Source organism: Triticum dicoccoides, chromosome 4A (assembly GCF_002162155.2).
Source record: "Triticum dicoccoides isolate Atlit2015 ecotype Zavitan chromosome 4A, WEW_v2.0, whole genome shotgun sequence".
NCBI lineage: Eukaryota > Viridiplantae > Streptophyta > Magnoliopsida > Poales > Poaceae > Triticum > Triticum dicoccoides.
In genome coordinates this window covers 86,927,342-86,941,526 of record NC_041386.1, presented here as the reverse complement: position 1 = coordinate 86,941,526, position 14,185 = coordinate 86,927,342, and the positions used below count along the sequence as shown (strand labels likewise).

At 43.9% G+C, this 14,185-nt stretch overlaps 1 protein-coding gene across 2 annotated transcripts in view; it reads left to right on the top strand.

The window, feature by feature from the left end:
• LOC119285143 (probable mitochondrial import inner membrane translocase subunit TIM21) overlaps positions 1-5,085 on the top strand; it is a 5,919-nt gene extending 834 nt beyond the window's left edge. The window contains exons 2-7 of one of the 2 annotated variants that reach the window (XM_037564368.1): positions 76-94; positions 1,325-1,473; positions 2,364-2,542; positions 3,821-3,857; positions 3,960-4,081; positions 4,504-5,085. In XM_037564368.1, coding sequence (XP_037420265.1) covers positions 76-94; positions 1,325-1,473; positions 2,364-2,542; positions 3,821-3,857; positions 3,960-4,081; positions 4,504-4,636 — 639 coding nt within the window. In that variant the 3' untranslated portion in view covers positions 4,637-5,085. Of the gene's footprint in view, positions 1-75; positions 95-1,324; positions 1,474-2,363; positions 2,543-3,820; positions 3,870-3,959; positions 4,082-4,503 lie in introns of both variants that reach the window. The other variant, XM_037564367.1, reaches the window with a different exon arrangement.
• The last annotated feature ends 9,100 nt before the right edge of the window (positions 5,086-14,185 follow it).

The following is a 14,185-nucleotide window of genomic DNA, read 5'->3' as shown; positions in this document are numbered from 1 at the left end:
ATAGTTTAGGGTTTCTTCTTTGGCAATGTACACAAAGACTGATTTTGTTTTTACTCTTACCTACATTTTCACCAGGATGTTGCAAAGGCTGAAGGTTCTCACCTCTGATCTTGAAGCTTGCTGTATGATGTTGTATTATGAAAATTCAATTATTCTTATGTGCCTGCATTCCATTTCTTTTGGTCTTCTGGCTACCGTTTCATCTGTGATATTCTTTTTGTTCCTGGTGGTCGGTGCTGTGTGAGAAGGAATTTAAAACGCTTGGTTTGCTTTAGTTGGAATGAAATTATGTTCACAAATAAGTGTATTTTACAATGCAGTTATAATAGAGTGTTCGTATATTTGATGCTTAAACGGAGTCCTGGTCTTGTGAAAGGGCCATCCAGCCTTTTGTACGTTGCATGAACTAACTTTGTCCAACGACGTTTTGTAAACTGAGATTGGATAGTACAAGAGAAGAGCATCATGAACAGTCAAATATCCGCAGCATACTCCATAAGGCTACAACTTATACTGTTTCTCAGCATTATCTACTATTGGTTCTGGCTGCAGAACTGCTGTTACCGAAATATACCAGATTAGTATAATTCATATGTGTACAATTTAAATACTATCAGTTTTTAGACCCCAGCTACAGGTAATGGTGTTACAAAGCATAGCTGTCCAGTAGTTCCCTTGTTGAGGACAGTTCTACTTAGTGTCTCATTGGGCTTGAACACCTGCACGTGCACCTGGATGCCCTACATGCACTACTTACATGATGGCTGATGTAGTAACCACCCAGAAATGTCATCAGCCAGTGGTACTCAGGATTTTGTCTATTTTCTGTTAACATCTTTTATAAGGGATTGTTTGGATAGAATTGTGTGCCCTGCTATTATATCCACTTCTCGCCAAGAATTATCCCACTTTTATAAGTCCTGTCAGGATTCTTTTGGTAACATCTCTTATCTATGTTCAAACATAGAATTACATATCCTGCTATTATTATATCTACTGTCATCGTCTTTAATTTTTAATCTTAATTTTACTAGAAAACGTACTGAAAAAAACTTCCTTAAACTTCTTTATGGAACCTTTCTTTGAGAGCATTCTGCCATTGCTATAATACAAATCTGAGATACTCGTTTTTACTTTGTACATAAAACTTAATTGATCAAATTTATCATATGTTTGGTACCCAATAAAGGTATTAAATAACTATTTGACTCTTCCGTTCTTTGTTGTCGAAAATCTGGACCAACAGTCATTTACTGTACCATGCCCACTTTTGCTGTGGACCCTATTTAATGCAGACATGGTTTTCTTTTGGCAAACATTCCAGCATCCTCTTTAAAAAATTCAAGGTGGTACATGACCAAGTCAAGCCCTTCTAGTCCTCTGACAATGCAGGAGTACCGCAAAACATTTCCTTCTTTAATAAGGTCATCTGCATCTTACTCCTCACAAGCTTCAGACCAAAATCCCAAAGAGGTACATGATGCTAGCTAGTTCTGTTCGTGTTTGATTATTAAAATTATTCAATGTCGTGTTGTACATTTTCCTGCTTGTTTTAGTCTTCTCTTGGTATAGTTTTGAGCAGTGCTGTCCATATTTTGAACATGCTACTATAAATTGTACAAGGACAATATATGAAATTATTAGTTGTGTCACCTTGTAACCATCTGCACTCTGCAGTACTGCTAAGCACCTGTGCATACATCATCAGCTTCTGTGAGCTTCTTTCCATTTTCATAAGATTAAATTATGTAGGTGTCAGTGCATCAGGAAGTGGCTGTATCACTATTGATGAATGTGTATACATTAGCCTCTGTAATGGGGTTGTTTTAAACAATATTTGAAGATTAGTATGTACTATTTTAAATGCTGTCGGAACGGGACAATCACGCTGAAAAGGTTCTGCCTCATTGGTTGTATCAGTATACATAAATTTCTAGGTGCTTCTTTGGTCTTGAATCCTAGATGTTCTCGCATGAGATAACCCAATTAGGATCTTCATTTTGTTTAACCCAGATTCCATGGCTGATGGCAAGGTAGGAATTAATGGTCCGATTCTGTTGTTTAGAGTTTATTTATTGAAAAAGAGTCGAGTATGTCTGTTCTCTTCTTGTGTATTTAGTTTCCCTTAGAAATATTAATCACCTAATGTCTTGTTTATTTTTTATTTTTAGTTTTTGAGGTTCCCTGTTCATGTATATATCTTGACCCAAATTGAAAATTATTAGCAAAGTACTCTTTGTATGGTTTAATAGTTGTTCATGTTTCCTATTTAATAACTAATATTTTGCCTTACGGTGCAAGCCGATGCTGAATCATATTTCATTTTTATATTGCTTATAGATCACTGCCCTCTTTATCCTCAGGGGAAAAAAGACTTGTCAACTGTTGGAGATCCCTTCGATGCCCCTACGTATAATATACCCGAGAAGCCAGTGACTTTTGCTGAGGGGGCTTCTTACAGTGTTGTAATACTCGCGGGGCTTGGAGTTGCAGCATTAGCTGGATATTCTGTTTTCAAGGAGCTTATTTTTGAACCAAAAGAGTAAGCCTTTTGCATTCTTCTGATTGAACTTAAGGCATTAAATAACAAAATTCTGTATGTAACTGTATTTTTTGCTTAGGAAACTTGTTGGTTATATCTCATTATGGTATTTTGAGAACACCTACTTGTTACTACCTCTGTTCCTAAATGTAAGACATGTTGGCAGTTCAAATTGAACTGCCAAAACGTATTACATTTTGGAACAGAGGGTGTACTTTCCAAGGGCGTATAGGGAGTATGTACTGCCACTAAGAAATACCACGTCAGGCATGTGCGAAGTTTTCTTTTCCTCTCCAGTGTTAAGCATCATCCTCTCTCCTCGGTGGTAGCCACAACTAAATAAATGGATCTCATTCTGTTCTCTCCCTTCCCCATTTCACTGATGATTGGGCCCATGATTTTTCGTGAGTTGGTGACGGAGTAAGTTATGGCACTGTTTTTTTGGCTTGGCTCTCCTAGCCTTCATGTATCACCAAGCCACCTCACCTGGTACTGGCTTCAAAGGCACATTGCACATCACCTTGGTAGTAACAAATACTGTCCCATTTTTACAAATTATGTAGTAATATTTCTTATCTCAAAATGCTCCCTCCGTCCCATATAATGTCAAAAAACGTCTTACATTATGGGATGGAGGGAGTACTTGCAATGTCTATCTGAACTGCAGGAATTCACTGTCGTTAATATTGTATACTTTGTTAGCGAAAAAGTCTGCTAATTTTACTACTATATATATTTAAAATCTGGAGGACCTTGTGGTATATATATTTTTAAAAGTATGCTATTTCCCCTTTTCATTGTGTGCCACTACCTATCACCTGGTTGATGTTCTAGCTGTTCCAACTTGCAGAAAATCATGCTGTCGTTCATTAGTAATCTACACACTTTTCGTATTACGCTGTATTACAGTGTCACAATCAGCTTTGTGCCTGCATTTCTTGGCATCTTTTACTCTTACTAATGACACTTCTCCTTGAAGCTGCTTACACAATAGAATTCATGCTCATTATAGCCTGGATGTTAAGTTTTTGTTTAGCATGTTGTCAGTTTTCGTATATGGATTGATACTCTCCTGCCAGATTTACTGAATTTCTTTTGTGCATCAAATGATATGTTTTGTCAGCTTGAATGCCTCAATCTCTTTTTTACATCACATAGTTTTTCACATTGCTTTTGGCTACGTATTATCTGTGGTTTTTTTCGGGAAGATGCCTGTGGTATTTGCGTGCAACCTGAAAGTGAGATTGCTTAACGCGTGTTGTTGTTACCATCCTACAGGTACAAGATCTTTGGGAAAGCTCTAGCAAGAGTTCAGAGTGATAGTCAGGTTTGTGGGTGTTAGTGTTTTTTCTGTTCATCCTGACATAGTATTGTAGTTTTCCTCTCTTATTATATTTCGTATTTCACATGTTTTGTCAGGTTACAGCGAGAATTGGGTACCCTATTACTGGTTATGGTAATGAAAGCAGAAACCGTGCAGCTCGACAGCGTATTCCAAACAGGGTTTGGACAGATGAGGATGGTGTTGAACATGTGGAGGTACTATATTATTCCTGTCTCTGCTGTTCTGCTGCTGTGACTTCTATGTTGTCTTGTACATCAAGATTAGTGTATCAAATTCAATAAAAAAAAATACAAGTTCACTGTAGGGGGCTGCAACTTGAACTTTGACTGTTTCTTAGCGGTATATGGCAATGAGCCAGCAACTTCCTTAACCAGGATCAAGCTTGCGAATGATAACACAGCGACAGAAATTAAGATGAAATCCAACATGCTTCTTTTTTTGTTGTCGTGTAATGGCTTCTTGCAAGTTTTATATATGCCTTTTAGAATTCAGATGATGCTTTGCTACCGTGGAAAGGAACACTAGGATGCCATTTTATAAGAGTTTCCATAGTTGCATTGCAAGCCTTCAAACTTGATTATTGGTCACTTGAATCGACATACATGTATCATTTCAGGTCAACTTTTACATCCGAGGTCCGCATGGAGCTGGAAAGGTATATTCAGAGATGTTCAAAGATAACTCTGACAGGACATGGAAGTTCATGTACCTTCTTGTTGAGTTTACAGCACCGCTACAGGGACAAGTAATGTTAGAATCTTACATACCAGCGTAAGGATGCATGAGACAATAGTTGCTAGGAACCTTGGTAATATGGGTCGAGGAACTGGGTAGCAGGACGCGGGTCGCCACCTCTTCAGGTAGAGCTGTGGCGAACCTCTTTGGGTTAGGTGTGACAGAGTACACATTTTTGGGACATGGGCCATGACCCCCAAAAAAATTTGGTTGATGGCCCGGGTCTCTTCTATACATTTTTATTACTAGTGCAGTACAATTTTTTTAGAACAATGATGCCTGATCACTGGACGTTCTTGTGGATGTTTTCCTTGCGTGTACTCACCCGACGTCATGTTATATTGTCTAGACTTGCATGTGCTACCTACTGTAAAAGGGTTTATAGCACATGATGTCCAATGCTCTTTCTATGATTGGAGTAGTTGTAGAATTAAATTATTCTGGAAAGAAATGTTTCGAAGCATGACCCTAATTGTATGGATAGATTCTTCTTTGACTAATTTAGAACATGTCATTGCATTTTCTTCGGGGATGGCGATGGTACTTGCAACTACTTCTAGTTAGTTATAAACATGATTTCCTTTGTGAATTTTCGTCAACAATAATTTTAGTTATCACTATCAAACGTTGGGATCAATTAGGTGAGGTGATTGTTCTTTGTTTGTGGTTCCTGATAGATAATCTTGTTCATCAGATATTCTATAGTTCGATGCCTTTTTACCAAAATGTTTGGTTGCTGGGTTTGAATTCATCACTTTGCCCCCTCCCACGCCTTCTCGATCCATCTCGTTAGCGGCTGCTACGGCCGATGAGGAGGATGAGCTTGGAAGGATGCGAGGGGAGCCACACTGTCATACTAGTAGTATTTTATTAGCAACAAAAAGGGGTGATGGATCAGGGGAGCAACGGGCATTATCCTAGAGCACCTCCAACGGGGAACATATAATCAGTCCCCGAAAGTGGCATGCTACACTTTGTTTCCCTTAAAATAACGGCGTGCAGTACTTTGCAGAGCCTTTCCTGCGAGTATCAAACCCTGCATGATCATGCCTATTACTCTCTCCCAACCATGAGTCCACTCGTGGCCCTCGACACCCCATATCTATATCTTACGTGCCATCAACCATCCACAGTGAGATCACAGAAATCCTGGCGCAGATCACCCACCCCTTTAGGACTTTTTGGCGCAGGGATGTCAAGACTTTTGGAGGTTCAGTCACCTCATGATTCCACCCTACCTACACATGGACCAGAGCCATTCTCAAACCAAACTCATTGCCCCGGGCGTCCTCGCCCCGCCCTCCCTCTTGTCCTCCTGCTCCTACGTCCTACCAGACAAATCTCTCTCACCGGTCACCGTAGGGGCCTCCGGTTGCTTCAACGGTGCAAGCCTCTGCCGATGTTGCTGTTGCCGGCGTTGCTTTCATCTGTTGGATCAGCGTCCCTCCCCTGATTTGGTGCAAAAGCTGTACCACGTACATGCATGGTAGTGGTAGGCCCTTGAGATTCACCTGCCCCCAATAAAGCATCAAGTGGACGTATCTTTCAGGCCTCATATCTTCCCTGTAGATGCATGATCGTGTTGTCGATTCCCTCCCGTCGCCGACCCGGAAAGGGCACGCACTTTCACCATGCGTGGAGAGGCAATTGCGTTTCCTACCTGGTGCAGGAGTAGCAAAGTTTTTTTTTTTTTTTTGAAACAGGTAGCAAAGAAAATATTCGTGTCAGGGATAAGGTTGATGCCGCGGGTGTCTGACAAGAATCGAGCGGCTTTTATAAGAATATATAAAAATAAATCTGGCTAAAATGCGCCCTTGCTAGCAAAAATCCAGAGAGAAACGTTCAAAAATATAAAATATGATGCCTTTTTATTTTGGTGTACAAAATTATACTGTAGAAGTTTAATAAACCATAATCTAGGCTGGTCATGTTGTATCCTTCTCTCTCTTTAATACAGTATAATATAGTACTCCCTTCATTCCTTTTTTTTTTGCGGGTAGAAATTTGTATTACTCAAAGCATCAAGTCCTTACAATCCATCGCTGCCAACTCCAAAGCATCTGGAGGTCCCGAATCAAGCCAAGTCATGGTTCTACCCTCGCTACGAGCAAAATATGCTAAACTATCACTAACTTTATTTTGGCTACGATTAACATGAGTAATACAAAAATCACGAAGGGACAAAAGATATCTAATCTCCTTGATGATGGATGAGTAGACCGATCTATCAATATCTAAAGCTTGAATCAATTTTACTGCCATTAGGGAGTCCATCTCAACCTGCACAGGCAAGTCGCTTCTCTGGATAGAAAATGATAAACCTTTCATGCATGCACATAGCTCAGCTTCGAGTGCGTCCCGACAGTGAAACAATTGCCTACGGGAAGAGAAGATGATGGCACCCCTCTCATCCCTTAACACCATACCTGCACCAGCCGAGCCATCCTCAGCAAAGGAACCGTCAGTGTTTAACTTGACAAATCCAACGCTAGGAGCAGCCCACTTAGGGTCTGCACTTTTGTCCATAAGAGGCCGAGTTGCTCCATATAATATCAGGGATTTTCCTTTGAACGATTCAGCACCAAGATTAGACTTTATGCCAATGATAGAGTCCAGGTAGCTCGTCAAAAATCTGCGTGAAACTTCCATGGGTGGCGGGGCTTTGTTGTGAACAATCTCATTGCGTATATGCCACGCCCTCCACAGAGTCATTAGCAGCATGGACCGTTCAATGTCCTGCAATTTAGAGAGCATTTGCAGCAGCCATTCATGACCGGAGGACTGGAAGGAAGATAGGTTTGGTAAAGGCCAGACTTCCGACATGATATCATAGAGCACACATGATAATGTACAGCGACAAAGAGCATGAAATGAGTCCTCAGTTTCCACAGAACATACCGGACACAAGTCATTTACCTCAAGCCCTCTTTTGTGCTTATTATTCCACGTAGGAAATGATTCAGTAGCAGCTCGCCATGCAAAGTTACGAACTGAGGGAGGAACATCGGCGGACCAAATGAGTTTCCAACAATCACGACGTCCATCCGGCCTCGAGCTAGAACCCGTGGCGCTGTCCATGAAGGCCTCCTCAAAGCCGAAATGATATGCACTTTTAACAGAGAATAAGCCAAATTTTCCTGAACCCCAAGCCAAGGTATTCTCCTCCAATCTCGGCGAGGCCCTAATCTTTAAGATTTCAAACACATCCGCGGGCACAAAAAATTGCTGCAGTAAATCGGTCTTCCAGGAACCATTATCATTAAGCAAATCTGAGACAAAGTGATACCTGCATCTTCCTCTTGCAGAAATAGGTTTGTAGGAGTATGGTCTAGGGATCCAATTGTCACGCCATACACGAATACTCCTTCCATTCCCAACTCTCCAAACCAGACCTTTCTTCAAGAGTTCAAGACCATAACTAATTGCTTGCCAGGAGGACGAAGCGTTACCCGTGAAAACCGTGTCCACAAGATTACTGTCCGGGTAGTATCTCGCTTTTAGAATTTGAGCACATAGACTATTAGGCTTGGAAATCAGTCTCCAAGCCTGCCTTGCTAATAAGGCTTGATTGAAAATTCTGAAATCTCTGAAACCAACCCCTCCTTTGCACTTTGGTTGCATTAGATCATCCCAAGCTCTCCAGTGCACTTTTCTCTTGCCCTTTTCTGCTCCCCAATAATATGCTCGCACCATCCTTGTGAGTTCATCGCACACCGAAAAAAGGTAGTTTGAAGACTCCCATCATATATGTGGGGAGGGCCTGGGCTACAGATTTGATCAATACCTCCCTCCCAGGCTGGCCTAGGAGCCCATCCCCCCATTGGATCAGTCTCTTTGTCAAGCTCATGTCGAGGTTTTGAAACTTTCCCTTGGACATACGCCCATCCGGCGTTGGAAGCCCAAGGTACTTTTCCTCAAAAACCAAGCTAGTGACGTGAAGAACGTCTCTGACCTCCTCCTGAACAGCAAAAGGGCAGGCTTCGCCGAACATAATCGAGCATTTATCGAAGTTCAAGCACTGCCCCGTTGCCTTACCATACTGATCCAAAATGTAGTGTTTATCGAGCATTTATCGAAGTTCAAGCATTTATCCAAGTTCAAGCATTTATCGAAGTTCAAGTACTCCCTCCATTTCACAATGTAGTGTTTCCTCTATCCTCGCGCTTCAACTTTGATCGTAAATTTAACTACCAAGACCGATTGGCGGGAGCAAAAATTATATCAGTGAATTCGTATTCGAAAGAAGTTTTTAATTATTAACTTTTTCTCCCGCCGCAGTCGGTCTCGTACGTTAAATTTATGGTTAAAGTTCGACCTCGGAAAGCGCGAGCGCACTATATTTTAGAATGGAGGGAGTACATGCAGCTCTCTCACATGGTTCGAAAAATCTTTCCTTAATAATAAAGTACGGATTGACTCCGTGGGTTCACCGTCACAATACGCTTTTCCCGTGATTTTACGTTTTTAGTTTGAATTTAAAACATATTCGAGGTGGCACTAAAGATCTCTGTGGTTTTTTACAATTGACTGTTTTGAAGTGGCGAAGAGATAAAACGTTTCGTTCCGGTAGAAAAAAAAAGGTCATGGAATCGAACCCACCGACCAGAACACGAGATGACACATGCCATACCAACACACCAAGAGTCCACGTTAACAAAATGACTAGAATATTTCCATATGAGGTACAAATTCTGTTCCGAGGCCCAGCTTTTAGGTTGTTCCGTTTTTAAATCTCCTCTCGTGGGCCTCGGGCCGAGTTGAAGTGGCAGCCCGGCAATAGGAGAGTGGGCTTAGGAAAAAATTATTGCGCCGGCAAGGTATCAAACTCACAACCTCTCCGTCCTTTCTAAGAAGGCAACCAGCGAGCTAGCTTTTCCTTGTGTTAAAAAATGTTCTTTTTTGAATCAATAGTCCCACCTCGCTATAGTATATCAGAACGCACCAATTTATATACGTCGGTATGTAGACAATTAACAAGCCCTAAGATGAGGTCTGGGATTAGACGGTCGGAACGGACAATTAAAAGGAAAATGAGGTGCATGACGTTGCATACGTGCATTGTAAAAAAAAGGAATTGCGGGCTATGAAAGGAAGGATGGATTTGAGGATTATTTATGGGATGCAATGATATTGCCATACATGAAAGGATGGAAGGAATTGGATGATTAGAAGGAATGAGATGCATGACGTCTACATGCATCCTAAAAAGGAATTGTGGGCTATTAATGGAGGAAGGATCTATATGAGGATTATTATGGGATGCAAGGATGGAAGGAATTGTGCATGAAAAAAGATGGAAGGACGTGTGCATGTTGCAAGACAACTTATATGAAAAGGACGCATTCCAGGATTTCGGGGCTGCAAACGGTAGAATTTAAATTGACTTGGATTGCCAAAAAAAAACTATTTTTCCTAAGAGGTCCTCTAACACATAATCCTTATTTTTTGGATAATGTGGGCTGACAGTGGAATACCGAGATGAGAAAACATGGTCTAACCGCAAGCCAAGCGGACAAATAAGGGATATCATGAGAGTCCTAAAATGTCTGAGGCATTTCGGTCGAACGTGTGCGTTACGGTCCAAAACTATATAAGGGCAAAGTATGTATTACCTCGCATTGGAGATGTCCTTACCATCGGCACCAGAACTCATTTTGTGATCATTGTGCAACTGAGACCAAGTGGTCCACCAGTCTAATAACACCTTGCAAAGAGAGTATAACATGACCCCACACTTTTTCTAAACCACGATTCGTGTGCCTACCTGCCGGTGGTGGCACCGTCCGGATGTCATACCGCGTGGGTGGGTGTTTTCAAGGATCGGGCAATTAGTATTTTCTCCGTACCGAAGCACGAGGTGTTGTGCTTGCAGATGGACGCCAATTTATCCTTCCCCTTGCAACGCACGGGCATATGTCCTAGTAAAAATAAACCATGATCTAACATGTCCAACAAAATACACCAACTCTTCGACCCCCTTGAGCATCTCGTGTTTTGAATATATGGCCTAACTGCAAGGTACTCGCACCTTACGGTTGTTAGCCAGGCAGACATCCTAATGAATCCTGTCTGTCAGTACTGAAATTTAAAAGTTTTTCGCGGTACCAGAATGTCGTGATCCCGGACATGTAAATTCCCAGGGTTACTCGCTCCGTCGCTCAAAAGGGCGTCTTTCCCGTAGCAGATATTGACTCGCGCGGGCTGCTGCATCTCTGCACCTACGTGGATTGACGTGCGCAGATGGCTCTCGTGTCACAGATTGCTTGCCACTGCAGCATGATGCAGAGCAGACTCGGCCAATTAATGATAGACTAGAAGAAGAAGCTGGCCTAGCCGACTCTTCTTCTGATGTTGAAACATTCTCGGTTTGGCTCCACGGCCTCCACAAGCAACATGTTTCACAATATAACATATGGAGTCCTTCTCAGAGACGGGGTCCAATGTCTTTCCCAATATTTCTGGGCTTGCACCAAGTTTGAGATCACTGTTGTTTGAAGCCTGGATGGACGCAGAGATTATTATTATTATCATCTAAAAGATTTACCCAACATCCTGAGCAGCTGCCATTCCCAGCCTATATCCATCCATTTCCGTGGCGCATCAGCACATGTTTGGCAAGAGGATGAGGAACGAAGCTGTCCTGTAGCCTGTAGGGGAGTGAATATGAAACGAGCAGCGGCACCTTTCCACATGATGCATGCCCACACGACTATATCCAATTGAGGAGTTGGTGACCTATTCTATATGGTCATGTGGAGATATCAATATTGTAGCCTTCGTTCAGCGTTCAGCGCTGCCTCACATGACCGCTTTCAGAAAAGTTTTTCACCAGCAGCGGTCGTTTTACCAGAGAGAGACAGACATGCGGAGCACAAACGTTAGACTGGGACGCCACGACCCTCCTCCTTCCTCCAGTCTAGGGAAAGATAGGGGAGGATCATGGCCTACCTGGCTGTCTGAGTTGTGGACACCTACCACCAAATAATTCCAGCAGAGACAAATAAGTCGTCCTGCACACCGGTGGATAAAAGATATAGATATTATCCTCATGATGCCTTTCTTTTTAGATACAATGATCCTGATCGATGATGCCATGGAGCCCTGAATGATAGCACCATCATTTCTCTGCCGTGTAATGTAAAAAAAGAAAAGAAAAGAAAAAAAAACTCTTCTAACACGAAGAAGCAGAGCATCCATACCATGATACCAACTCACCTTTTATAAGCTGATGAACAACTACAAGGTCAAAAAGAAAAAAAAACACTAACGTGTGCATGCAAGACGAAGTAGCTAGCTAGATGCTGAATCGATCCATCGCTAATCATGCATGCCCAATGATGCATGTAAACTACTCCCTCCGTTTTTAAATATTTATCTTTCTAAAGATTTTAACAAATAACTACATACAAAACAAAATGAGTGAATTTACACTTTAAAATATGTTTATATACATCCGTATGTGATAGTCTATTTTAAATCTTTAAAAAGATAAATATTTAGTAACGGAGGGACTAGTATTGCTGAACCAGCCAGCCCCATATTCTCACCAAACACCCCAACAAACTGCGTACTTTGACAAAACTCAAACCAAATACGAGCCCCCAACAAACTTGAACTACCGCTAACAGACAGCTGGTACTGCAACGTGTACACCAAATTATACAATCGTATGGTGCTAGTACTGCTTATTACTACTGACCCGGGAGACCCCCGCCCGACCCCCGTGTCGCCTAGCTCTGGCGACACGGGGGTAGAAACCCTAGCGCCGCCACAGTCCCCGCCCCCTCCCCCACCTCTCTCGTCGTCGCCAGAGGGCGCCCGCCGGCGAAGCCCGGGCCGGCCCCGAGGAAGGCGGCGGCGGGGCGCTATCCCTGTCTAGTCTGGCGCGTCGAGAGGGGTTGCATCTGCGCGTCCATCGAGATCCGCCGGCGCTTGCTGGAGCCTGGGATCTGTGGTTGCGCGCCCGGATCCGCGCGTTTCGCGTCCGTGGCTGCGCGGTGGAGGCGCCTGGCTACGTGCTTGTCCAACGCCCGCGCGCCCTTGGCTGCGTGTCGATGGGGTTGGGCGCGGTCACTGCTGCGGGGATGCCCAGGGGCAGCGCGGACGTGCACGTTGTCGTCGCAGGGTGATGCTGGGGGACGCGGGCTCCCCTAGCTGGTGGCCTCTGGCCTGAGCGGCCGGATCTGACGGGCCCTATAGGTCAGATCTGGCGCTATGGCGGCCGGAGGTGGCTCGGACGGCGACTGACTCCAAGCGGACTGTGGTAGCTCCATGTCGGGATGGTGGTCTGGGGTGGCGTGGTCTGGGCTGTGCCTTCGGGACGCTCTAGGCTTGTGTCGCCGGCAGTGCTCCGGCTAGTTTTGTGCGGTGCAGCAAGTGGCGCAGCTCCGGTTTGGTGGTGGTGTGTTTGCCAAGTCGTCGCAGCATAGGTGCTCGGTTTCCCTGACGAAAGTCATGCTCGACTCTGGTTTGAGCTGATGGCAAATGACGCCTTCGGGTGTGATTTCCCTTGTTGGAGGTGCCATCAAGGGGGTCCGACACCTCTCCCTGCTCCGTGTTCTTGTCTCCCGGTGAAAACCGTGTGCAATGGTGGCGTCTTTGGCGTCATTACTTTGTTGGAAGCATTGCCTTGGAGTCAAGTCTGGTGTTGGAAGCATCTGGTTGGTGGTGGTGTGGTGGATCTGGAGCGGGCAGCGTCTTGGTGAGCATGGAGCATTGGTGGTGCGTCCGTTTGGAGTGGATCGTCGGTCGACGGTGAGAGGAGCAAGAGCACCCTTTGTATGCAAGTAGCGCCAGGCGAGCTATGTCAGCTAGCCTCGTGGGATCGGAGCGGCATATGTCTCGCTCTTTCGGATGTATCGTTCCTCTCCGGTGTCCTCGATGTTTGCGGATATGCTCGTAGCAGCCCGGTACAATACGACGGTTGTCGGTGTGCACTCTGGTAGCAGCGTAGGCGCTCGAGTGCCCGCCCGGTGTGTTGTGGGGTTTTGGCTTTCCGGCGTTTTTGTATATGTTGTGGTGCTTTAGTCTTAGTTTATCTAGGCGCTGCTTTGGTTTTAGCCCGGTTTCTCTCAATTAACTGAGCAGCCCTATTTTCCTTTTTTTTAGCACTTGCCTTTATGCGATGCATTCCTCCTTTGGGGGTGTTCTTGTAATACCTTCTTCTGATCAACGAATTTGGCAGCTTGCCAACATTCAAAAAAAATAAAATTATACAATCGTACTTACGTACCAGATGTCTGTCTTCGTCCTCGCTCGCCTACCAACCAATGCAGCAGTACAAACGAAGTCAAACAATCCTTCCCTCCATCAGCCTCGCCTACTCTCCCTTTCTCTTCTCTCTTCTCCCCCGGCCCAACCACCATGACAGCAAACCATCGCCGCCACATGACCAAAACCCCCCCGCCACAAAAGCCTCCGCTAATGATATCAGCAGCCCATATATCTCTCTCTATCTTGAGAACCCAGGATCATTTAATAATGGCGATGGCGAGGTGCGTGCCGTTTCAAAGTTTCAGATCAGGGGCAGGCATGTCAAGTTCCCCCCGAGCCTCCAGTTAAAC